Below are 24,604 nucleotides of genomic sequence, written 5' to 3'. Positions count from 1 at the left end.
TGCATATGAATGCAGAAAAAATCATATTTATATAAATCTAAATTGAACTGATAACAACCCAAGAGGTAAATATTAACAGATCTTTCAAGGGAATTTTATTTCTTGGAAATAAATGGACAATAAAGACTTCATCTTTAAAAAATTAACATTTCTTGTATTTATGGAAGTTTATAACATCAATGTGATGCCTCATGAATGTGTAATGAATTTGATTACACTGATGAAATTTCTTTTCAGATCCTTTTTATGGTGAATACTTTCTGTTAATTTATGTATTACATCTCAAGAACAGTAAAAATTTCCAACAGCTCTGTACAGTTTTCTTCTTTAAAATTTGGAATGTAATACAGTCATCATCAAGCAACTGAGACATATTAGACTTTATTCTTTGTTAAGAATTCACCATAATTAATCTGCAAAATGTTCCAACTCTCTTTGTGTGGCACTTACGCAAAAAAAAAAAGGTTGGTGTCAAAGTCTCACAGATGACAAAGTCTGAATCTTCTATATCAGTTTTTAACCACACAATATAAAGGAACTATGAGCACTCAGCAGTCTTTGTTCCAGATCTGACTACAGCAGACCACATGCAAAATGTATTTATCACAACCTGAACTTCCCACTTACAATTTTGTTATAAAGTTCTTGAGTAAGAGGAACAAATTCTTTTCCATCATGAAAATACAAATCATCTTTAATTAAAGCAGGATCAAAACCTTCTTTCTGGATTGTAGTTTTCTTTATTTTGAAAGTCCCTGTAAGTTCCAGACTTTTCACAACTCGCAAAAACATAGGACGGGCATAATGTGGAAGATTTGTAGCGAGACCTTCCGCTAACTTCTTTAGATCTATTTTCCGATCTGGATCTTCAAGAGCTGCCATTCCTGCCCTGCCTTCTGCACCAGGTACCTACAAAAAAAGATCAATCCAGCTGTACTTGAATTGTTCTTAAGCAAGAGTGATTGTCATATAGAGCTGACACTTAATAAATCATGATGTGGCATGTCATACCTCAACACCATATACAGTGATGTTATGGTAGCCAGTTAAGTTGCTGATAATAGTTTCCACTTCAGCAGTTGCTACATTTTCCCCTTTCCACCTAATAAATATTAAAAGTACATGCATTACAATAAAATACTAATAAATATAAGGAGGCATTATTTAGAGAATTCCAGTTTTAACCTTGACTCTTCTGCTTCAGTAAACAATGGACACTTTTTTTCCTAGTACAAAAGGTACTTCAATCATATGATGAGTCCTAATTTATACATATAATGGCCACTTAACTCAATTTAGAGATAAGAAGGAAGTCTCTTATAAAATAATTATGGAAAATAAATACAGCAAAACTCATAATCCTACACTGTAGGAAGTATTAGGAAAAAATGTTACATCTAAAGTTTCCACAACTGTGGTTCATCCTGATGGAGTATAACCTCTATGTACCACCCAAGGGCTCCAAACTGTAGTACTTCCAGCAAAATGAAAAATCTGTAGGACAGTACACAGCAAATCTTTAAAGAAGAGAGCACATTATGACTGCAGTAAAGCTGTACTAAGAAAAAGATCAAATATAATGAGTGAGTCAAGTATTGTAAGCAAGATATTCAAAGTGCAACTTAATTGACATATCATGAATAAATGTGTGATTCAATACCAGCAATGAACTTAGACAACTAATTTTTTCTTAGGAATGTTACAGAAATGGACATCTTAAAAATTATTGTGACTCTTAAAACAATTACGTGCAGAAATTAATCCTGTGCAAGTCTATTCATGACTACTCCAATCTTCATCCATTTGAACCTGCTTACAGCCTCGGTCTCCCTCTACAATTGTTACCCCCCCCCCCCCCCCTTTCCCTATCCAGATAAACTTCAGCAGTCTTCTGTAGCAACAGTGATTATTTTCTTCTTTTCTGATCTGCCCGATGCCCAAATTTCACTTCTATTCAAGGTTGCACCACTAGCCAAATATCTTCAGAAAAAATTCTAAGATATATATATATATATTGATATTAGATGTTAATAAATACCTCTTTCTCAGAAATGCTTTTCTTGTCATCACTTATTTTTCTGTCCAAGTAGCAAATCTTGTCTACTACTTTTAGTTTGTCGTTTCCTGATCTAATTCCTTCAGCATTGCCTGATTAATTCAATTACACTCTATTACTCTTGTTTCTCTTTCATGCACATTAAATTTAAAACCTGTTTCCAAGACACTGTTTGACTGCTCTTATTAGTCCTTTGCTGTCTCTGATAGAATTTCATTGCCACTGGCAAACACAAAGTTTTGATTTCTTCTCCATGATCTTCAATAACTGTTCCAAACATCTCCTTGGTTTCCTTTATTACCTGCTCAATATAGAGATTGAAAACATTGGGGATAGGCTACAACCCTGTTTCACTTCCATTTCAACTGCGACTTCCCTATCATGTCCTTCCACCCTTATAATTGCAGTTTGGTTTTTGTAAAAGTTGTAAATAAATTTTGCTCCTTGTTTTTTATTCCTGCTCACTTCAGAATTTCAAAGCACATAGTCTGCTCAACATTGTGAAAAGCTTTCTCTAAATCTAAAAAATGCTATAAATGTAGCCTGCCTTTCTTCAGCCTACCTTCTAGGATCCAAACTGATCTTCCCAAGGTCAGCTTATACCAATGTTTCCACTATTCTGTAAATTACTGCCAGTATTTTACAACGATGACTTATTAAACTGATGGTTTGGTAGTATTTGCACTGGTCAGCATTTGTCTTTTTTGCAACTGGAATTACTAGATTCTTCCTTAAGTCTGGGGGTATTTCACCTGGCTCATCTAGCTTTCATACTAGTAGGAATAATTTGCTTATGGTTGGCTCTCCCAGCAATCTTAATAATTCTGATGGAATGTCATCTTTTCTAGGAGCATTGTTACTATTAACATCTTTCAATGCTCTGTCAAATTCTTGTTGCAAATCATATCTTCCATCCCATCTTCATCTAATTCCTCTTCCCTTTCTATGACACTGTCCTCAAGTTTGTTTCCTTTATATAGACCTTCAATGTACACTCCTGGAAATGGAAAAAAGAACACATTGACACTGGTGTGTCAGACCCACCATACTTGCTCCGGACACTGCGAGAGGGCTGTACAAGCAATGATCACACGCACGGCACAGCGGACACACCAGGAACCGCGGTGTTGGCCGTCGAATGGCGCTAGCTGCACAGCATTTGTGCACCGCCGCCGTCAGTGTCAGCCAGTTTGCCGTGGCATACGGAGCTCCATCGCAGTCTTTAACACTGGTAGCATGCCGCGACAGCGTGGACGTGAACCGTATGTGCAGTTGACGGACTTTGAGCGAGGGCGTATAGTGGGCATGCGGGAGGCCGGGTGGACGTACCGCCGAATTGCTCAACACGTGGGGTGTGAGGTCTCCACAGTACATCGATGTTGTCGCCAGTGGTCGGCGGAAGGTGCACGTGCCCGTCGACCTGGGACCTGACCGCAGCGACGCACGGATGCACGCCAAGACCGTAGGATCCTACGCAGTGCCGTAGGCGACCGCACCGCCACTTCCCAGCAAATTAGGGACACTGTTGCTCCTGGGGTATCAGCGAGGACCATTCGCAACCGTCTCCATGAAGCTGGGCTACGGTCCCGCACACCGTTAGGCCGTCTTCCGCTCACGCCCCAACATTGTGCAGCCCGCCTCCAGTGGTGTCGCGACAGGCGTGAATGGAGGGACGAATGGAGACGTGTCATCTTCAGCGATGAGAGTCGCTTCTGCCTTGGTGCCAATGATGGTCGTATGCGTGTTTGGCGCCGTGCAGGTGAGCGCCACAATCACGACTGCATACGACCGAGGCACACAGGGCCAACACCCGGCATCATGGTGTGGGGAGCGATCTCCTACACTGGCCGTACACCACTGGTGAGCGTCGAGGGGACACTGAATAGTGCACGGTACATCCAAACCGTCATCGAACCCATCGTTCTACCATTCCTAGACTGGCAAGGGAACTTGCTGTTCCAACAGGACAATGCACGTCCGCATGTATCCCGTGCCACCCAACGTGCTCTAGAAGGTGTAAGTCAACTACCCTGGCCAGCAAGATCTCCGAATCTGTCCCCCATTGAGCATGTTTGGGACTGGATGAAGCGTCGTCTCACACGGTCTGCACGTCCAGCACGAACGCTGGTCCAACTGAGGCGCCAGGTGGAAATGGCATGGCAAGCCGTTCCACAGGACTACACCCAGCATCTCTACGATCGTCTCCATGGGAGAATAGCAGTCTGCATTGCTGCGAAAGGTGGATATACACTGTACTAGTGCCGACATTGTGCATGCTCTGTTGCCTGTGTCTATGTGCCTGTGGTTCTGTCAGTGTGATCATGTGATGTATCTGACCCCAGGAATGTGTCAATAAAGTTTCCCCTTCCTGGGACAATGAATTCATGGTGTTCTTATTTCAATTTCCAGGAGTGTATTCCTTCCATCTTCAGATTTCTCCTCTTTTCTCAGTATTGGCTTGCCACGTGAGCTCTTGATATTCATACATTTGCTTCTCTTTTCTCCTAAGGTCTCTCTAATTTTCTTGTAGGTGGCAACTATCTTTCCCCTAGTTATGAATACTTCTGCCAGGAACTTTCATATCAGCACACACTCCACTGCAGAGTGAAAATCTCATTCTGGAAACATCCCCAAGGCTGTAGCTAAGCCATGTCTCCGCAATATCCTTTCTTTCATGAGTGCTAGTTCTGCAAGGTTCGCAGGAGAGCTTCTGTAAAGTTTGGAAGGTAGGAGACGAAATACTGGCAGAAGTGAAGCTGTGAGACCGGGCGTGAGTCGTGCTTCGGTAGCTCAGATGGTAGAGCACTTGCCCGCGAATGGCAAAGGTCCCGAGTTCGAGTCTCGGTCAGGCACACAGTTTTAATCTGCCAGGAAGTTTCACTTCTGTGGACTTTCACCTGTCCTCTAGCCATTTCTGCTTAACCGTTTTGTACTTTCAGTCAGTTTCATTTTTTAGGCATTGGTATTCCTTTTTGCCTGTTTGATTTGCTGCACTTTATATTTTTTCCTTTCATTGATAAAATTCAGTATTTCCTGTGTTATCCAGGAATTTCTAATAGGCCATGCCATTTTACCTAAATGATCCTCTGCTACCTTCCCTATTTCATCTCCCAAAGCTACGCATCCACCTTCTATTGTATTCCTTTCCTCCACTTCAGTTCAACATTGCCTGATGCTCCCTTTCAGACTCACAATAACCTCCCATTCCTTTAATTTATCCAGGTCCCATCTCCTTAATTACATATTTGTCTGCAGTTTCTTCAGTTTAAATATGCCGTTAATAACGCAAATTATGGCCAGAGTCCACAGCTACCCCTGGAAATGTCTTATGTTTCAAATCTGGTTTCAAAATCTCTGTCTTAGGATTATATAGTCAATCTGAAACTTTCTGGTATCCCAATGCATCTTCAGTTTTCTTTCATGATTTTTAAACTAAGAGTTAGAAATGATTAAATTATTCTTTTAGCAAAATTCTACCTGGCAGCTTCCTCTGTCATCCCTTTCCCCCAGTCCATGTTCTTCTGCTATTCTTCTTTCTCTTCCATTTCTGCTACCAAATTCCAGTCACCTCTCACAACTAAATTTTCATTTCGATTAACTATCTGAATAATTTCCTTTATCTCATCATACATTCTTTGAAACTCTTCTTCACCCGCAGAGCCAGTTAGGATATAAACTTGTAATACCATTATGGGTGTTGGCTTCTTGTCTGTCTTAATGATGTATTCACTGTACTGCATGCCTGTTTCCTTATTCATCATTAAACCTACTGCTACATTATGCATGATAACCCTGTATTGACCTGACCAGAAGTCCTATTCTTTCTGCCACCACACTTCACTTATTTCCACTATATCTAACTTCAACCCATCCATTTCCCTTTTTAAATTCTCTAACCTACCTACCAGATTGAGGGATCTAACATTCCACACACAGACTAGCAGAATGTGTCTTGTTTTTCCTGATAGTGAAATCCTCCTGAGTAGTCCCCTCCTGTAGATCACTATGGGGGCTATTTCACCTCTAAAATATTTTACCCAAGAGAATGTCATCATCATTTGCAAGTGTACTTTTTTCTCCTTCAAATATGAGGCCATGTTGGGAATGTTCCCTTGTCAGTGCTTATTGAGTTGCTTGAAAAATTAATTATTAATCAAGTGCAATCTTTCCTCTGCAAAATTAGCTTGATAAACAACTCACTGTGTGGATTTATAAAATGAAGAACCATAACAACAGCAGTAGCAATTTTTTCTGTGAAGTCCTGAAATGAAATGATTTGACAATGGTGTGCCATCCAAATTGACAGTCTGGACTTCCTGGTCTAGGGTCACATTTGGGTTGATTTCCTTGATTGTGCACTTTGCCAGACTGCTTTCTCTCTGGGCAGGATCGACACTAGTGTCTCTCAGGCCATCCTTTGGCAGTGGAACAGAATCAGAAGCAGTTGGTTGGTGGCCAGGAACCAAGACAGATGTTCCAGTCTGCAATGTGTTGTGCCAGAGATCTGTACAGCCTGTAGTGATAATGGTCAGTGTGTGGTGTGGCAAAGGTGTTGTGGACATTGCCTACCTAGAGGGTGGGTGGTGTCTATTTCCCTGTGGCCAGAGAATGGTGTCTATTTCCCTGTGGCCAGAGAAGATGACAACCACAGTCAGCTGTGTGGACCAGTGGAGATCGATTATTTGTGTATTGTGCAGAGTAATAAAGAGTAATAGGAGTGTGCTTTGCTTGTCTACAGAGATTATGGAAGGCTGATGTTATTGCAGGGAGGGTACTGAGTACAATGAAGAAGGTGTGTTCAACTATTGTTTATAGTTACAGGTTTTATGAATTTTATGTTCATGTTTGTTGTCTGTAGACTAAGTAGTCTGGTGCAGTACAGTTGTCTGTGGCAGTAGTGAGTAGCTGTTGAAGGCTCTTGGTAGTAGAGGTAGCTTGTATTGTGATGTTACTTGTTTATTATACTGTGTTTTTATGGTTGTCTGATTGTAACATGCTACGGGCTTAAACTGTAAGATTGTGATTTCTGTTCTGTCATGCTTGGCTCATGCCCACTTGTGTGTCACAGGGACTGACTCAGATTTGAGCTGTACATATCAAACTTGCTTAGGATAAATTTCTTACTTGTTATTTACTGTTTTGTGACACCCTTTTTATATAAGTACTATTTCTGGGTAAAACACTGTTGATTTCCTTTTAACTATCAATCATTTCTATTGACGTCATTGTATTTGTGTACTAATATGAAGGTTGTTAAATAAATGCTGTTGTAAAATAAGCTCATACTTTCAAAACTACTAGACCAAACTCTATTGCATCCAAATTCTATTCCGCAGTGGGGAAAAAAGTTATTTGGGCTTTTCCAGTTTCATCTAAGGTCTCTGTGAATTCAGTACCCTTTTAAAAAGATTAAGTGCTACAGAAGGAGCAGCTGCATTTTTTGAAATTCTTATCTCAGAAACAGAAGACCATTTGTCAATTCATATAATAAAAATGAAGGACAGATCCTAATAGCAAAATCATCATACAAGTTTTTCATTGGTAATGTCCCATTCTTGGGCTATTTTTGTTTCATGTGCGTATTATCAATCTAATGCATTCACTACACACAAAATGTGCTCATGATACAGATGTTTCAGAAAGTTAGTTAGTACTGTACATGAACAGTTAGCAAAGAAAAACAACAAAGAGAAATTGATACACTCTCAGAAAAGTACAAATAAAATTACTTTAAATAAGAATAAGGCAGTTGTTATACAACTGATACTCACCAAGAAAATAAGACTAAAAGTCAAAGGTTAATGAATATAATTAATTTTTTCTCTAATCCTTTTATCAGTGTTGATATCAGAATGATTGAAAGAGTAAAAAATTATAAAAGCACTACAATTCCATTACAATTTTATCATATAATTACCTGAAGGTGTCTCCAATTCTGTCTTTAAAATAAAGGTACCCATACTCATCCATTACCATAACATCTCCTGCAAGAAGAATTAAAAAAAATTAATGTATGTGTTTTAGAAAATATACCGATATGCAACAAATAGAAATACAATGAACTACATACTGTTCAAATGGAGCATTCTCTCGAACTACTTTAAATATGATAATGGAAAGAATGTAAATAATGGAAGGAATCAAGTAAGGACTTGACCAATGGTTGAGATGTGGAGTCATCAATTGGCAGACAAACAAGACTGAGAATGTTTCCAGCTTTTGGACAAATCAATCTTCAGAGCTACAGAATACACATACATAAACACAAAAACACCAGGGTTGCAGGACTGGGATGGAGGTGGGTAGGGGGCTGGTGCTACCAGAAGTTGAGGCCAGGAATGTTGTGCACATAGTTGGTACAAGGTGGTGGCTTGAGTGTATGATCCAGTTATGACTATCACTTGACAGTTGTTTGAAAATTAATGGCATAATGCACTAAACTTTTAGTCTCACTACAATTCTTCTGTGATCTGAGGCATCTTAAGAGGATACATGGACAAATACATTTAGATGCAGTGAGTTGAATGAAAGACTGCATCTTCTGGTGACATCTGTAATACAACACAGGAGTACAGCAAGCCCTCTAGCTAGTGTGACTTGCAGTGCCACTGGCTGGTGGGCTACCATGTATTGCACCTTCTGCAGAGATGTGGATGACATGTGGCACACCATGTGCACAGTTGATATACAGGGTGTCCATAATCAAAGTTACAGTTTCAGAATTCTGTAGAAAGAGAACCACTGCTCAGAATGATGTCAAATTTAAACCACATATTATTGACGCAGGTGTAAACATCCTGGGGGGAGGGGGAATAAAAATTTGACTAATAGATGGCACTGTAAGCATGAAGCATCAGACTATGCACACCAGCAGACATGCGGCATCAAGACGCCCAACTTGACTGTCTCCGTGATGGATTGTGCACTGCTGGTAAGGCTCTGTTACAAAAAGGGTGACTGAGTGCTAGCAGCCCCGCATACGTTCTGGAAACTCAATGGTATGAAAAAAAGGCATTGGTCCAATGTCTGCTAAGGGTCTGGAGAAAATGATCACAAAATTCAAAAAGACAGGTTCTTTTGAAGTGCAACGTGGTAAAGGAAGGAAAGCAGTTGAGCCGATGTCTGTTGAAGATGTGGCAACAGCATTATAGGAGGGGTCAACTGGGGTGTGCAAAAATGTAGTGCATGAGAACACTGGAACTGCCTGTGAGCCTAATCCTAAAATCATATGAATCATCCTGCATCGTATCCATACAAAATCAGGAGTTGCTTACTGCTGACCTACAAGCAAGACAAATATTCACTCTGTAATTTCTTGCTCACATACTGTATTTTGTCTGTGGTCAGACAAAACCCATTTCCATCTCTGAGGACATGTTAATATGCAGAATTGCAGAATATGGACAACAGAAAATCTGCACACACATCAATCGGTACCGCTTCATTCTGCAGAGGTGACTGTGTGGTGTGAGTTGATAGCACTGTTTATCATAGGGACATATTTTTTCAAGGAGATGAGTCCTGTGAGTCCTGTTACCTGTACTGTCACTGGTAAACACTATGAAAGTCTTTTGGCACCAATGTCATTTCAGTCCTTCAACAGTGCGAATATGATCCATATGCAAGACGCCACTCTTCTGCACATTACACAGCCTGTGAAGTGGCTACTGCAGAGCATTTCAAAAATGCTAAATTGTTAACCATCATTTTCCTGCAGTCTGGCCATCCAGATCACCTGACTGTAATCTGTGTGGCTTCTGGCTATGGTGTTTACCTGGTAGATATTGTGTTCAGAGCTCAGTTATGAATGTAACTGAATTGATGGCACACATTGCACAATGCATTCTGAACATTACCCTTGAGACACTCTAATCCATTGTGGTACATACTGTTTCTCAGTTTCAACTTGTGGCACGAGCAGGGTACCGAACACGTTTTCTACCAATCTCACGACAATTAGAAACCAATGTCATGTTGCGTTTTTGCAGTTTTTGGCCCCAGGAAAACTAAAAAAACTGGTGTAATTTTGGTTTTAATGTGATTCTTGGCTTCGTGGGCAATTACAAACTGATTTTTATCATCTGATGTGGTACGACTTGCTGTGGTGAATGCGCTTACCTACCCAACAGTTCCACAGCTGTTAGCTCTAGAACTTGCACAGTCAGGAACATTGAACTGTACAAATGGTGTAATGCGCAACTCAAACCATAGTCATTGTATTGTGATTCACCTGTCAGTAGTCAACCCCATTTATGTTAATTTTTGTCAATTTTTTTTTTTTTTTTTGTTCCATGGCACTTCCCCCTCATCAATAGATACTGTCCATATCATTAATACTAAAAGGAGGATTACTCATTATGTTGTGAGAACTATTCCCCATGTATGCAATTCAGAAGCTTGTGTTGGCGTGAAGGATGTAGGTGGTATGGGTTGTGGTTCAAATGGCTCTGAGCACTATGGGACTTAACTTCTCAGGTCATCAGTCTCCTAGAACTTAGAACTACTTAAACCTAACTAACCTAAGGACATCACACACATCCATGCACGAGGCAGGATTCGAACCTGCGACCGCAGCGGTCGCACGGTTCCAGACTGTAGCGCATAGAACCGCTCAGCCACTCTGGCCGGCGGTTGTGAAATAGGCATTAAAATTGAACATGTTGTACTCAGCAACATGTTCTGCCACTGAATGGTCAAATCTGCTCATGGCCACCACTGAAATCAGTCATATCAAATACCAAATCTGCTGTACCTTCTGCCCAGCATTTTATGTGGGCGTTACCATCATTCTGATGTCCATCCATATGGATGGCCACTGACAAACTGCACACAACAAAAAAAAAAACCACATGCGTGCACGCCCCCCTCTCTTTCTCTCTCTCTCACACCCACCCACCCACCCACACACACACACACACACACACACACACACACACACACACACACTCTTTGACTCAGGGATGTAAATTCTGCTCATATCAAACAGGTTTTAATTTTGCAAGTACATAAACAACAATTAGTGTTCTGTGCATAGTTGCATACATGCTTAGTTTGAAGTATTAGGTGAAAACAACAGCTAAATAGTGTAAGAGAAGAAGTGTGCATTTCAAAGTATGTAGCTACATGGCTGTTATCCTCTTAATAAACATATACACTACCTGACAAAAAAAGTGAAGCATCCAGGGGATATCAATGCAACTTTGTGCACATACATACCATAAGTGAGCATTTAAATGATTAGAGATGCAATTCTCTGTCACTGGTAGAATGGTCATCAGAGTGCATTAACGTTGTCACCAGGCCTGGCAGGGTACATAAGTGATGTGAATAGTGTCAAATGCTGAGCAGTCGCTATGAAGGACATGGAGATGCCGTGCACGCAAGGGAATGTGTTATTAGCACCTCGCAGGGTTTGAAATCAGCTTCACAGTGGGTCTCCATTTGGCTACTTTGTCAAGTTATGCAATATTGAGATCTGCATGGCATTCTGATGTGACAATTGCCTTGTGTTGGGTTATATGGGAACATGAGGGCAGGCGTACTTGTTATCAAGATTCTGGTCAACCATATATCAGGATCTCATAACCCCTTCACATCTGCACCTACCATTTACAAATAAGTAATTGTCTCCCTCCAACATGCTGTATGATCCTGCACCACTGGACAGGGACTAGGAGCAGTCCCAGTCCCACACACAAGCTGCTGATAACACCATAACACAAACATCTGTGTCTGGAGTGTTGCCACAATCAGGAAGCATGGACTCCTGATGAATGGAATTGCAATATGTTGAACAATGAATTGCAGTCCTGCACTATTGCCCATGACCACCCTCATCAGTGGATATGATGGCAACTTGGTGAGAAGTCCCATTCTTCCACTGTTTTGGAGAGGCAGTGTTGTGTTACTCCTAGTGCCGCAAGGCAGAGAGCCATCTGGTATGATTTCAGGTCATGGCTGGTACTGATTATGGGAACTCTGTGTGTCACAGACATCCTGCATCCTCACATTTTGCCTCTCATGTGACAGTATTGTGGGACCATTTTCTCAACAGGCATTACTTATCCACACAAGGCACATGTCTCTATATACTGTTTCAGACACTGAGGAGCTCCAATGACCAGCAAGATCCATATATCTATCCCTGATGGAACATGTAGACTGGCTCAGTTGTCAACTCTAACCCAGTACCATTATCCAGGGTATCAAGAACCAGTAACAAGAATTGTGGGCCAGCTTGCCTCAGAACAGCTTTTTGACACCCTTCAATTTTATAATAATTAAAATAACTGTTTTGATCCATGATGTTTCACTTTCTTTCTTTCTCCCTTTCTGGATGTTCCACATTTTTTTGTCAAGCAGTGTATATACATAAAATAATCTAGAAGTAATTCCCATAATTGTCAGTCTGAGTAGATTAGCACTGCTCATAATTTGTTGTAAATATAATTCTACAAGGATAGTGTCTGTGGGTTTGCAATATGTGACTTGACTTTTCCACATCCCTGAAGGCTTCCCTCCATGGTGGAGCACAGTGGGTGAATGAACAAATAACAGTGAAGACAAAATGCCTCAGGCTTTGTTCACATACCAGAGAAGAATGCTCTATCTCCTTTCTTGAACACATCATGAAGTATTTTCTTTCTTGACTCTTCTTTATCAACATAGCCGTAAAACTGGCGTGTCTCATCACCGGTTATTATTTTGCCAACCACTATTCCTGGTTCTCCTGTGAAAGAAAACTTTAAGATTACATTTATTAATTCATGTTAATTTATCTGCTAACTATACTGCTCTTTTCCATTTTTAGTAGTGCAGCCATGGTCTAGGGGTAGCGTATTTGATTAGTAATCAAAACATCCTCGGTTCCAGGTACAAAACCTGCCATTGCTTAAATCTGGATTAATAATCAGCAGAGGAGTGGACAGAGGTTCAGGGCATTCTCTTGTCCTTGCAATGGAAAAGGTGGAAGAATTGGTAATGATAAATGGCATGGGGATGCAGAAGGCAATGGAAACCACTGTGTTAAAGAGACATAACATGTATCCATAGAACATGTGGCCTGCAATTGAAAAATGTCATGATGATCTCTCCATTGGCAAAAGGCTTTGGAATAGTCCCCATTCAGATACAATAATAATAATGATGATAATAATAATAATAATAATAATAATAATAATAATAATAATAATAATAATAATAATAATCCCTCAGAAGAGACTGCCAAGGGGAGGTGACCATGAGAAAAACACTGAATAACCACCAAAAGGATAGCATTCCAGAAGTCAGGTGTGGTATATTGGAAGATATAACATGACAGGGAAGCTAGAAAATCTGAAAAAGCAAATGCAAAGGCTCAATCTAGACATAATAGGGGTCAGTGAAGTGAAATGGAAAGAAGACAAGGAATTCTGGTCAGATGAGTATAGCGTAATATCAATGTAGACAGAAGATGCTATAACAGAAGTAGGAGTCATTATGAATAACAAGGTAGGGCAGAGAGTGTGTTGCTGTGAACAGTGCAATGATAGGGTTGTTCTTATCAGAATCAACAACAAACCAACACTGACAATGATATTTCAGGTACACATGCCAATGTCACAAACTGTAGATGAAGAGGTAGGAAAGTGTATGAGGATATTGAAAGGGTAATATATTACATAAAAGGAGATGAAAATCTAATATGTATGGGTGACAAGAATGCAGTTCTTCATGGTATTTGTCGACCAGGAAGAAGTGTGACAATTTAAAATGGTGCAAGATGTTCAAAATTTTGAAAAAAATAGGGATATGCTATAGGGAGAGACAGGTAATATACAATACATACAAGCGGCAAGAAGGAATAACAACAGTGGATGACCAAGAACAAAGTGCATGGACTAAAAAGGGTGTAAAACAGGAATATAGTCTTTCATCCCAACTGTTCAATCTGTACATCGAAGAAGTTATGATGGAAATAAAAGAATAGTTCAGAAGTGGGATTAGAATTCAAGGTGAAAGGATATCAGTGAAATTGAAGAAGAATTACATGATCTGCTGAATGGAATGTACAATTTAATGAGTACAGAACGTGGATTGAGAGTAAACTGAAGAAATATGAAAGTAATGAGAAGTAGCAGAAATGAGAACAGCAAGAAACTTAATGTCAGGATTGATGGTAACGAAGTAGATAAAGTTAAGGAATTCTGCTGCCTAGGCAGCAAAATAAACTAGTGACAGACAGAGCAAGGAGGACATCAAAAGCAGACTAGAACTGACAAAAAGAGCATTCCTGGCCAAGAGAAGTCTACTAGTATCAAACATAGACCTTAATTTGAGGAAGAAATTTCTGAGAATGTATGTTTGGAGCACAGCATTGTATGGTAGTGATACTTGGTCTGTGCGAAAACCAGAACAGAAGGGAATTGAAGAATTTGAGATGATGTGCTACAGAAAAATGCTGAAAATTAGGTAGACTGGTAAGGTAAGGAATGAGGAGGTTCTGCACAGAATTGGAGAGGAAAGGAATATGTGTAAAACTGACAGGAAGATGGTAGAGGATGATAGGACATCTGTTAAGACACCAGGGAATGATTTCCATGGTACAAGAGTGCAAAAACTGTAGAGGAAAATAGAAAATAATTGAGTGCATAGGTTGCAAGTGTTACTCTTGAGATGAAGAGGTTGGCACATGAGAGGAATTTGTGGCGGGCTGTATCAAACCAGTCAGGAGACTAATGACTCAAAAAAAGGTATGAATATGATCTAATAAGGAGTAATTATGCCTATAATGACAATACTAATTGAACAATATTCCCAATTAAATTTACTTTTTTCTCAGAATGGACTGAATAATGCAGCTATCAATAACATCAATCATTTAATTTATGACATGCAATGACTGACATACAGAAAGCCTAAATTTGAAAGCAAACTAAAGGAAGGTGTAACAAATAAATCCATGAATAACACAACATGATGCAACTCAGACAATTGAAACAAAGTCATTTTGACAGTTAAAAAAAGTAACAGGGAAGGAGAACACTGTAGCCCTGAAACTCCAACAAAAAAGAAACCTATTGCACCTTGAAAGCCACAAATTTTAAGTCTCGCCAAAAGAATGTTATAGCTGAATGTTTTAAACAGATAAACAATTGAAATAGGTGTACTATTTTAATGCATGGTCAGTGGAACAGCAGAAGGCAAGCTAGAAGAAAAGTTCTTCTGGAATACAAACTGAGGCTGAGTCAGAATTTTATATTTGCAGATATGACCAACCAGTTACTGTAGTTTGCAAAACTTTTTGACAGGACATTAATAGTGAGATGAGGTAACTGTTCATGAAATCTGGCCATTCTTTAACACTGGCATAACTAGTCTATGTGAGAAAAAACCTTGTTAAAGAGATAATTTTTGTCATTTCCATGGAAGATGATAGAGTAACACCTAACTGACTGACTGCCTGTGGCAACTGTCTTTTTAAATTACACTGCAGATTTATTCACTTGTGACCTAACCATACAGTTGTGTCTCTAAAATTGTGTATAAATGGCTCTGAGCACTATGGGACTTAACATCTGAGGTCATCAGTCCCCTAGAACTTAGAACTACTTAAACCTAACTAACCTAAGGACATCACACACATCCATGCCCAGGGCAGGATTCGAACCTGCGACCGTAGCAGCAGCATGGTTCTGGACTGAAGCGCCTAGAACCGTTCGGCCACTCCGGCCGGCTGGAATTATGTCAGCTGATCATTCGCTGCAGCTGATCATTCGCTGCTGCAGACTCAGGTATTTTTGAAAGAATGTTTTATTGTTTCTGTTATACTTTTAAAACAGCATGACCATTTTGCACCATTGTACCACACTGAGAGTATTCTTTTATATGGAACAACCTACAAATCACAAATTTGAGCCAATTTTTGGCTCTCCTGTATCGACATATGCATATTTAAAGGAACTGCAAGGATGAGCTCTAACCATTTGGATGGTATGAGCCTCACATGCCACATGATCCTTGTTACATTATTATTTAATTGGATAGATAAAAGAATCTACTCACCAAGTGGCAGCTTGTAACATTATTATGCATTCGTTTGCCATTTTTTTAATCAGAAGGTATATACTATTGTTTCTGTGTTGTGCAAGTGTTTCATTTTATATACAATGCTGACAAGTAAAATCCAGACACCAGAAAGTGTATGAAATAACGAAATTTTAGTTACTGGATGCAACACAGTATACACTGAGGTGACAGAAGTAATGGGATACCTCTTGCTATCATGTTGGATATTTTTTTTGCCTGGGGACTGATGACCTCAGATGTTAAGTCCTACAGTGCTCAATGTCATATGAACCTCCCTCCCCCCCCCCCCCCCCCACCCACCCACCACCCCACCCCCGATGTAGTGCAGCAACTTGATGTAGCATGGACTCAGAAAGTTGTTGGAAGTCCTGTGCAGAAACATTGAGCCGTGCTGTCTCTATAGCCACCCATAATTGCAAGTGTTGCCAGTGCAGGATTTTGGGCATCAACTGACCTCTCGATTATGTCCCACAAATGTTTGAAGGAATTCATGCTGGGTGATCTTGGTGACCAAGCCATTTGCTCAAGTTATCCAGACTGTGCTCCAAACCACTGGCAAACAATTGTGCCCCAGTAACATGGCACATTGTCATCCATAAAAATACTATCATTCTTGAGGAACACAATGTCCGTGAATGGGTGCAAATGGCATCCACCCAGATATCCAGAGGACCCAGTTCATTCCATGTAACCAAATCTGACACCATTATAGAGCCACCACCAGCATGCACAGTGCCTTGCTGACAACTTGGGTCCATGGCTTCACAGGATCTGCACTACACTCAAACCCTACCAACAGCTCTTACCAACTTAAAATTGGACTCATCTTTTCCAGTTGTCTTGGGTCCAATCAAAGTGGTCACAAGCCCAGAAGATTTGCTGCAGGCAATGTCGTGCTGTTAGCAAAGGCACTTGAAATGATTGTCTGCTGCCATAGCCCATTAATGCCAAATTTCACCACACTGTCCTAATGGATACATTCATCATACATCCTGCATCGATTTCTGTGGTTATTTCGCACAGTGTTGTTTTTTGTTAGCACTGACAACTCTATGCAAGTGCCACTGCTCTGTCATTAAGTGAAGGCTGTAGGCTACTGCACTGCAAATTGTGAAAGCTAATACCTGAAATTTGGTATTCTCGGCACACTCTGGACACTGTGGGTCTCAGAATACTGACTTCCCTAACAATTTCTGAAATGGAATGTCCCATGCATCTAGCTCCAACTACCATGCCACATTCAAAGTCTGTTAATTTCCATCATGTGGCCATAATCATGTTGGAAACATTTTCACATGAATCACCTGAGTACAAATGACAGCTCTGCTGATGCTCTGCCCTTTTATATCTTGTGTACATGATACTGCCACCATTTGTATATGCGCATATCACTGTCCCATGACTTGTCAGCTCTGTGTAGTAGGAAACATATATGATTACCTTTGTATGTAATTTGGGATTACATAGGGAGTAAAATTTGGTGCACAATGTCTCTGTCCAGCCAGGAATTGAGTCAAACTGAGTTTCGATAACAGATTTGGGTATATCATTTGATGCTTCTCCACCTGTATCCCATAGTTCCTCAACCATTGTGGTTGATAGATCTGGAGAACATGCTGGCCAGGGCAACAATCAAAACACCCTTTGTATTGTGGTAAGTCAGGATAGAACACACAATGTGTGGTTTTGTGTTATCTTGTTGGGAGGTAACATCATTGATACCTCAAATACAGGGTACATAATCTAACCATAACACATCTGAAATACAGGTGTCTCAAAAGAAAGTTTATATTTGAAGAGTTCCCTGCACATGTGCAAAAAATCAGAGGAGAGCGGGGAGTACGTTCATTGCTTGCTTGGCCCTTAGGAATTCACTTGATACGGAGCGCTTCTGGGAGCTGACTGCACATTCTGTGTGTGAGAATTTTGTGAATACAGTGATTCAGCGGCTGTAGCATGGAGGAAGTTTCACAGTGAGCAGGGACTGCATAGCACAAATGATGCTCCAAGTAATAAAATAGTCTCAGGTTTCAAGCCACAAGCTTTTGGAAGAAATCTCCTCTGCCATTGTCAAGTGGTTGACTGTTAAAGGAACGCCACTACCATGCTTATATAACAATACCATCACTAGTGGTGACACTGGTACCCAGTCCCATATTATATATGGCAATGTTTTGGTGGCCCAACCACTGCACCTGCTTCAGTTCCCTAGTCATAGGATCCCAGGACATACTCAGCTTATCAATATTTTGATCTCTGTTGCTTCTTTTATTATGTACTCCAGAAGCCATTAGTCCATTTAACAATAGAATTATTCTTGAATGCAATTTGGTGCCCATTTTACAATGCATGCTTCACTACTGCTGGTTTTTTAGGATAGCATAGGTGGAAACACTTTTCATGTTCTGTGCAGCACTGTTCAATTGTGCAGACAGTCTGACTGACATAAAACTGCCCATACTCTCAATGTATTTTGTATATTCCAGGTGTTCTGTGGTCTACATTGACTTTCACAGACTTTATTAGTTGCTGAAGCTTTGCTGGGTGCCCAAAGACTTTATCGATTCTATGTTTCTTCAAAGAGCCAGCTAATCTTACCTGTTATTTAGCCATAAAATGGTAAAAATACAATCTTCTTCATTTCTTCTTTGGAGGTCTTCTGCTTTCACAGCTTAGATGAAACTGCTTGTAAAATTTGTCTGTTTTGTACTCGTTTTCCTTGAAAACTTTATTTAAGTGGCTCAGTTCTCTTGGAAGGTTTTCAGCATATAAGACAGTTTCAGCTTGATGTACCAAGTTCCTCAGAATAGACAATTTCTGTGCTGGATGGTGGTAGCTGGTGGTGTGCAGATACCTGTCTTTGTGGCTGGGCTTACAGTAAATGCTGTGAGCAAGACACCCTTTGGGTTTACAACCGACAAGGACGTCCAGAGATGGCAAGCAACCACCCTCCTCTACTTCAATCATGAATTTTATGTGGTCGTGGCTGTTGTTAATGTGTTTCACGAACTCTTCCAGCTTTTCATGTCCATGGCACCATATGGTAAATGTATTGTCAAGTAGTGATAAAAACAACCAAGGCTTTGCAGGATCCTTGTCCAAGGCATATCTTCAAAACAAGACATAAAGAGATTGACTACAACTGGAGCTAACGGGCTCCCCATCACAACGCCATCTGTCTGGTTGAAATATTCTCCATCATGTAAAAAAATAGAATGACTTCAGAGTACATTTAAATAAATCCATGATGGTGTTGCAAGTGCTAGGAAAGCAAGTCTATAGAGTCTGTGATGGGCACACATGTGAATAGGGAAAGTAACCATAATGTCCCCTTCACCAAGGTGTATACATTCAATTTGATCGATGTAGTCTGCTGCATTCTTTATATGGTGCACACAGTGTCCATCATGTATTGAGAGGAGGCTGGCCAAATGCTTTGCAAATTTATAGATTGGCAATCTGATGGTGCTCAGTAAAGGCCTTAAAAGTGAATCCTTCTGAAGCAGCATTGGCACACTGTAAGTGTGTAGTCTGGGCACCTGAGGGAGGAGGTTTTTAATAACACACTCTTCCACTGATGACCATTTGAGAAGCTCCAAAGTCTTCCTCACTATCTGGATGTTGGGACCCGAGACAGTTTTTAGTACACATCTTCCTCCAGCATCCATCAGATTTATCTGTCTTAGTGAGGTCATTCCAGTAGGATGGCAGCATTGCCCTTGTCAGCTGGCAGAACAACAGTGAGAGGATCATTTCAGAGAGCACACAGGCCATTGTGTTCAACTCTGGTTACTTTTGGTTCTGGCCATTTTGATAAAAAAAAAAAAAAAGAGAGAGAAGAAGAAGAAAGAAATGCAGCTCATTTCTCTTCAAATTTCTTCTGCAGATTCACTAAGAAACTTATGAACTGCTTTTTCAACACTCCTTAATACGTGAGCAAAAGGGATACTGTGTGGTGAAGGAGCAAAGTTTAGTCGCTTTTTCTTAAGTGCTGAGATGGTATGCGCATCAAAGTTTCTTGCAGCCATATTGATAACAGTACTTTCTGCAGTTTTTCATTCTCTCCATGTTTTTGTAGTGAAAGCCGAATGAATTTCCTTTCTGCTTCTCTGTGGCTCTCTGCCTTGATGATGTTAGTTGTGGCACCATTGCTGTGTCAGTCCAGTCCTGTGTCAGTCCAGTCCTGTCTAAGCCAAAAGTGACCACGTCAGTTGCAGGTAAACAGCCAGAAGCTCACAGCCCTTTGTTTCCAGCTGTTTTCTGGTGAAATGTATCCTCTCCTGTAGCACGGCGATAGTGGCACGGTGAAATATTCTTCTGTTACTGCAATGTTGATGTGATGGTTAATGATGGCAAATCATGGGATCATCATCTCATCTCAGCTGTGTAGTAGGAAGGCTGTTGTTGTTGTCGTTGTTGTGGTCTTCAGTCCTGAGACTGGTTTGATGCAGCTCTCCATGCTACTCTATCCTGTGCAAGCTACTTCATCTCACAGTACCTACTGCAACCTACATCCTTCGGAATCTGTTTAGTGTATTCATCTCTTGGTCTCCCTCAATGATTTTTACCCTCCACGCTGCCCTCCAATACTAAATTGGTGAACCCTTGATGCCTCAGAACATGTCCTACCAACCGATCCCTTCTTCTAGTCAAGTTTTTCCACAAACTTATCTTCTCCCCAATCCTATTTAATACCTCCTCATTAGTTATATGATCTAACCATCTAATCTTCAGCATTCTTCTGTAGCACCACATTTCGAAAGCTTCTATTCTCTTCTTGTCCAAACTAGTTATCGTCCATGTTTCACTTCCATACATGGCTACGCTCCATACAAATACTTTCACAAACGACTTCATGACACTTAAATCTATACTCGGTGTTAACAAATTTCTCTTCTTCAGAAACACTTTCCTTGCCATTGCCAGACTACATTTGATATCCTCTCTACTTCGACCATCATCAGTTATTTTGCTCCCCAAATAGGAAAACTCCTTTACTACTTTAAGTGTCTCATTTCCTAATCTAATTCCCTCAGCATCACCCGACTTAATTTGACTACATTCCATTATCCTAGTTTTGCTTTTGTTGATATTCATCTTATACCCTCCTTTCAAGACACTGTCCATTCCGTTCAACTGCTCTTCAAAGTCCTTTGGTGTCTCTGACAGAATTACAATGTCATCGGCGAACCTCAAAGTTTTTATTTCTTCTCCATGGATTTTAATACCTACTCTGAATCTTTCTTTTGTTTCCTTCACTGCTTGCTCAATATACAGATTGAATAACATCGGGGATAGGCTACAACCCTGTCTCACTCCCTTCCCAACCACTGCTTCCCTCTCATGCCCCTCGACTCTTATAATTGCCGTCTGGTTTCTGTATTGTAAATAGCCTTTCGCTCTCTGTATTTTAAGTTGTAGGGTCAATATTGCCTCACGTGTTCCAATATTTCTACGGAATCCAAACTGATCTTCCCCAAGGTCAGCTTCTACCAGTTTTTCCAATCATCTGTAGAAAATACGCATTAGTATTTTGCAGCTGAGACTTATTAAACTGATTGTTTGGTAATTTTCACATCTGTCAGCACCTGCTTTCTTTGGAATCGGAATTATTATATTCTTCTTGAAGTCTGAGGGTATTTTGCCTGTCTCATATATCTTGCTCACCAGATGGTAGAGTTTTGTCAGGACTGGCTCTCCCAAGGCCATCAGTAGTTCTAATGAAATGTTGTCTACTCCCGGGGCCTTGTTTCGACTCAGGTCTTTCAGTGCTCTGCCAAACTCTTCACACAGTATCGTATCTCCCATTTCATCTTCATCTCCATAATATTGTCCTCAAGTACATTGCCCTTGTATAGACCCTCTATATACTCCCTCCACCTTTCTGCTTTCCCTTCTTTGCTTAGAACTGGGTTTCCATCTGAGCTCTTGATATTCATGCAAGTGGTTCTCTTATCTCCAAAGGTCTCTTTAATTTTCCTGTAGGCAGTATCTATCTTACCCCTAGTGAGATAAGCCTCTACATCCTTACATTTGTCCTCTAGCCATCCCTGCTTAGCGATTTTGCACTTCCTGTCGATCTCGTTTTTGAGACGTTTGTATTCCTTTTTGCCTGCTTCATTTACTGCATTTTTATATTTTCTCCTTTCATCGATTAAATTCTGTATTCCTTCTGTTACCCAAGGATTTCAGCAAGCCCTCATCTTTTTACCTACTAGGTCCACTGCTGCCTTCACTACTTCATCTCTCAAAGCTACCCATCCTTCTTCTACTGTTTTTCTTTCACCCATTCCTGTCCATTTTTCCCTTATGCTCTCCCTGAAACTCTGTACAACCTCTGGTTCTTTCAGTTTATCCAGGTCCCATCTCCATAAATTCCCACCTTTTTGCAGTTTCTTCAGTTTTAATCTACAGTTCATAACCAATAGATTTTGATCAGAGTCCACATCTGCCCCTGGAAATGTCTTACAATTTAAAACCTGGTTCCTAAATCTCTATCTTACCATTATGTAATCTATCTGAAACCTGTCAGTATCTCCAGGCTTCTTCCATGTATACAACCTTCTTTTATGATTCTTGAACCAAGTGTTAACTATGATTAAGTTGTGCTCTGTGCAAAATTCTATCAGGCAGCTTCCTCTTTCATTTCTTAGCCCCAATCCATATTCACCTACTACGTTTCCTTCTCTCCCTTTTCCTACTACCAAATTCCAGTCACCCATGACTATTAAATTTTCGTCTCCCTTCACTACCTGAATAATTTCTTTTATTTCATCATACACTCCTGGAAATGGAAAAAAGAACACATTGACACCGGTGTGTCAGACCCACCATACTTGCTCCGGACACTGCGAGAGGGCTGTACAAGCAATGATCACACGCACGGCACAGCGGACACACCAGGAACCACGGTGTTGGCCATCGAATGGCGCTAGCTGCGCAGCATTTGTGCACCGCCGCCGTCAGTGTCAGCCAGTTTGCCGTGGCATACGGAGCTCCATCGCAGTCTTTAACACTGGTAGCATGCCGCGACAGCGTGGACGTGAACCGTATGTGCAGTTGACGGACTTTGAGCGAGGGCGTATAGTGGGCATGCAGGAGGCCGGGTGGACGTACCGCCGAATTGCTCAACACGTGGGGCGTGAGGTCTCCACAGTACATCGATGTTGTCGCCAGTGGTCGGCGGAAGGTGCACGTGCCCGTCGATCTGGGACCGGACCGCAGCGACGCACGGATGCACGCCAAGACCGTAGGATCCTACGCAGTGCCGTAGGGGACCGCACCACCACTTCCCAGCAAATTAGGGACACTGTTGCTCCTGGGGTATCGGCGAGGACCATTCGCAACCGTCTCCATGAAGCTGGGCTACGGTCCCGCACACCGTTAGGCCGTCTTCCGCTCACGCCCCAACATCGTGCAGCCCGCCTCCAGTGGTGTCGCGACAGGCGTGAATGGAGGGACGAATGGAGACGTGTCGTCTTCAGCGACGAGAGTCGCTTCTGCCTTGGTGCCAATGATGGTCGTATGCGTGTTTGGCGCCGTGCAGGTGAGCGCCACAATCAGGACTGCATACGACCGAGGCACACAGGGCCAACACCCGGCATCATGGTGTGGGGAGCGATCTCCTACACTGGCCGTACACCACTGGTGATCGTCGAGGGGACACTGAATAGTGCACGGTACATCCAAACCGTCATCGAACCCATCGTTCTACCATTCCTAGACCGGCAAGGGAACTTGCTGTTCCAACAGGACAATGCACGTCCGCATGTATCCTGTGCCACCCAACGTGCACTAGAAGGTGTAAGTCAACTACCCTGGCCAGCAAGATCTCCGGATCTGTCCCCCATTGAGCATGTTTGGGACTGGATGAAGCGTCGTCTCACGCGGTCTGCACGTCCAGCACGAACGCTGGTCCAACTGAGGCACCAGGTGGAAATGGCATGGCAAGCCGTTCCACAGGACTACATCCAGCATCTCTACGATCGTCTCCATGGGAGAATAGCAGCCTGCATTGCTGCGAAAGGTGTATATACACTGTACTAGTGCCGACATTGTGCATGCTCTGTTGCCTGTGTCTATGTGCCTGTGGTTCTGTCAGTGTGATCATGTGATGTATCTGACCCCAGGAATGTGTCAATAAAGTTTCCCCTTCCTGGGACAATGAATTCACGGTGTTCTTATTTCAATTTCCAGGAGTGTACATTTCTTCAATTTCTTCATCATCTGCAGAGCTAGTTGGCATATAAACTTGTACTACTGTAGTAGGCATGGGCTTCGTGTCTATCTTGGCCACAATAATGCGTTCACTATGCTGTTTGTAGTAGCTTACCCGCACTCCTATTTTTTTATTCATTATTAAACCAACTCCTGCATTACCCCTATTTGATTTTGTATTTATAACCCTGTATTCACCTGACCAAAAGTCTTGTTCCTGCTGCCACCGAACTTCACTAATTCCCACTATATCTAACTTTAACC

At 41.3% G+C, this 24,604-nt stretch overlaps 1 protein-coding gene across 1 annotated transcript in view; it reads right to left on the bottom strand.

Annotated features, from left to right (window-relative positions):
* Positions 1–555: 555 nt before the first annotated feature.
* LOC126183633 (long-chain fatty acid transport protein 4-like) overlaps positions 556–24,604 on the bottom strand; it is a 297,081-nt gene continuing 273,032 nt past the window's right edge. The window contains exons 8-11 of the mRNA XM_049925758.1: positions 12,648–12,785; positions 7,974–8,040; positions 1,012–1,102; positions 556–909 (exon numbers count right to left, since the gene is read on the bottom strand). Coding sequence (XP_049781715.1) covers positions 604–909; positions 1,012–1,102; positions 7,974–8,040; positions 12,648–12,785 — 602 coding nt within the window. The 3' untranslated portion in view covers positions 556–603. The remainder of the gene's footprint in view (positions 910–1,011; positions 1,103–7,973; positions 8,041–12,647; positions 12,786–24,604) is intronic.

Source organism: Schistocerca cancellata, chromosome 1, assembly GCF_023864275.1.
Source record: "Schistocerca cancellata isolate TAMUIC-IGC-003103 chromosome 1, iqSchCanc2.1, whole genome shotgun sequence".
Classification (NCBI taxonomy): Eukaryota; Metazoa; Arthropoda; class Insecta; order Orthoptera; family Acrididae; genus Schistocerca; species Schistocerca cancellata.
The sequence above is the reverse complement of the archived record's forward strand: the minus strand, read 5'-3'. Positions and strand labels throughout refer to the sequence as shown.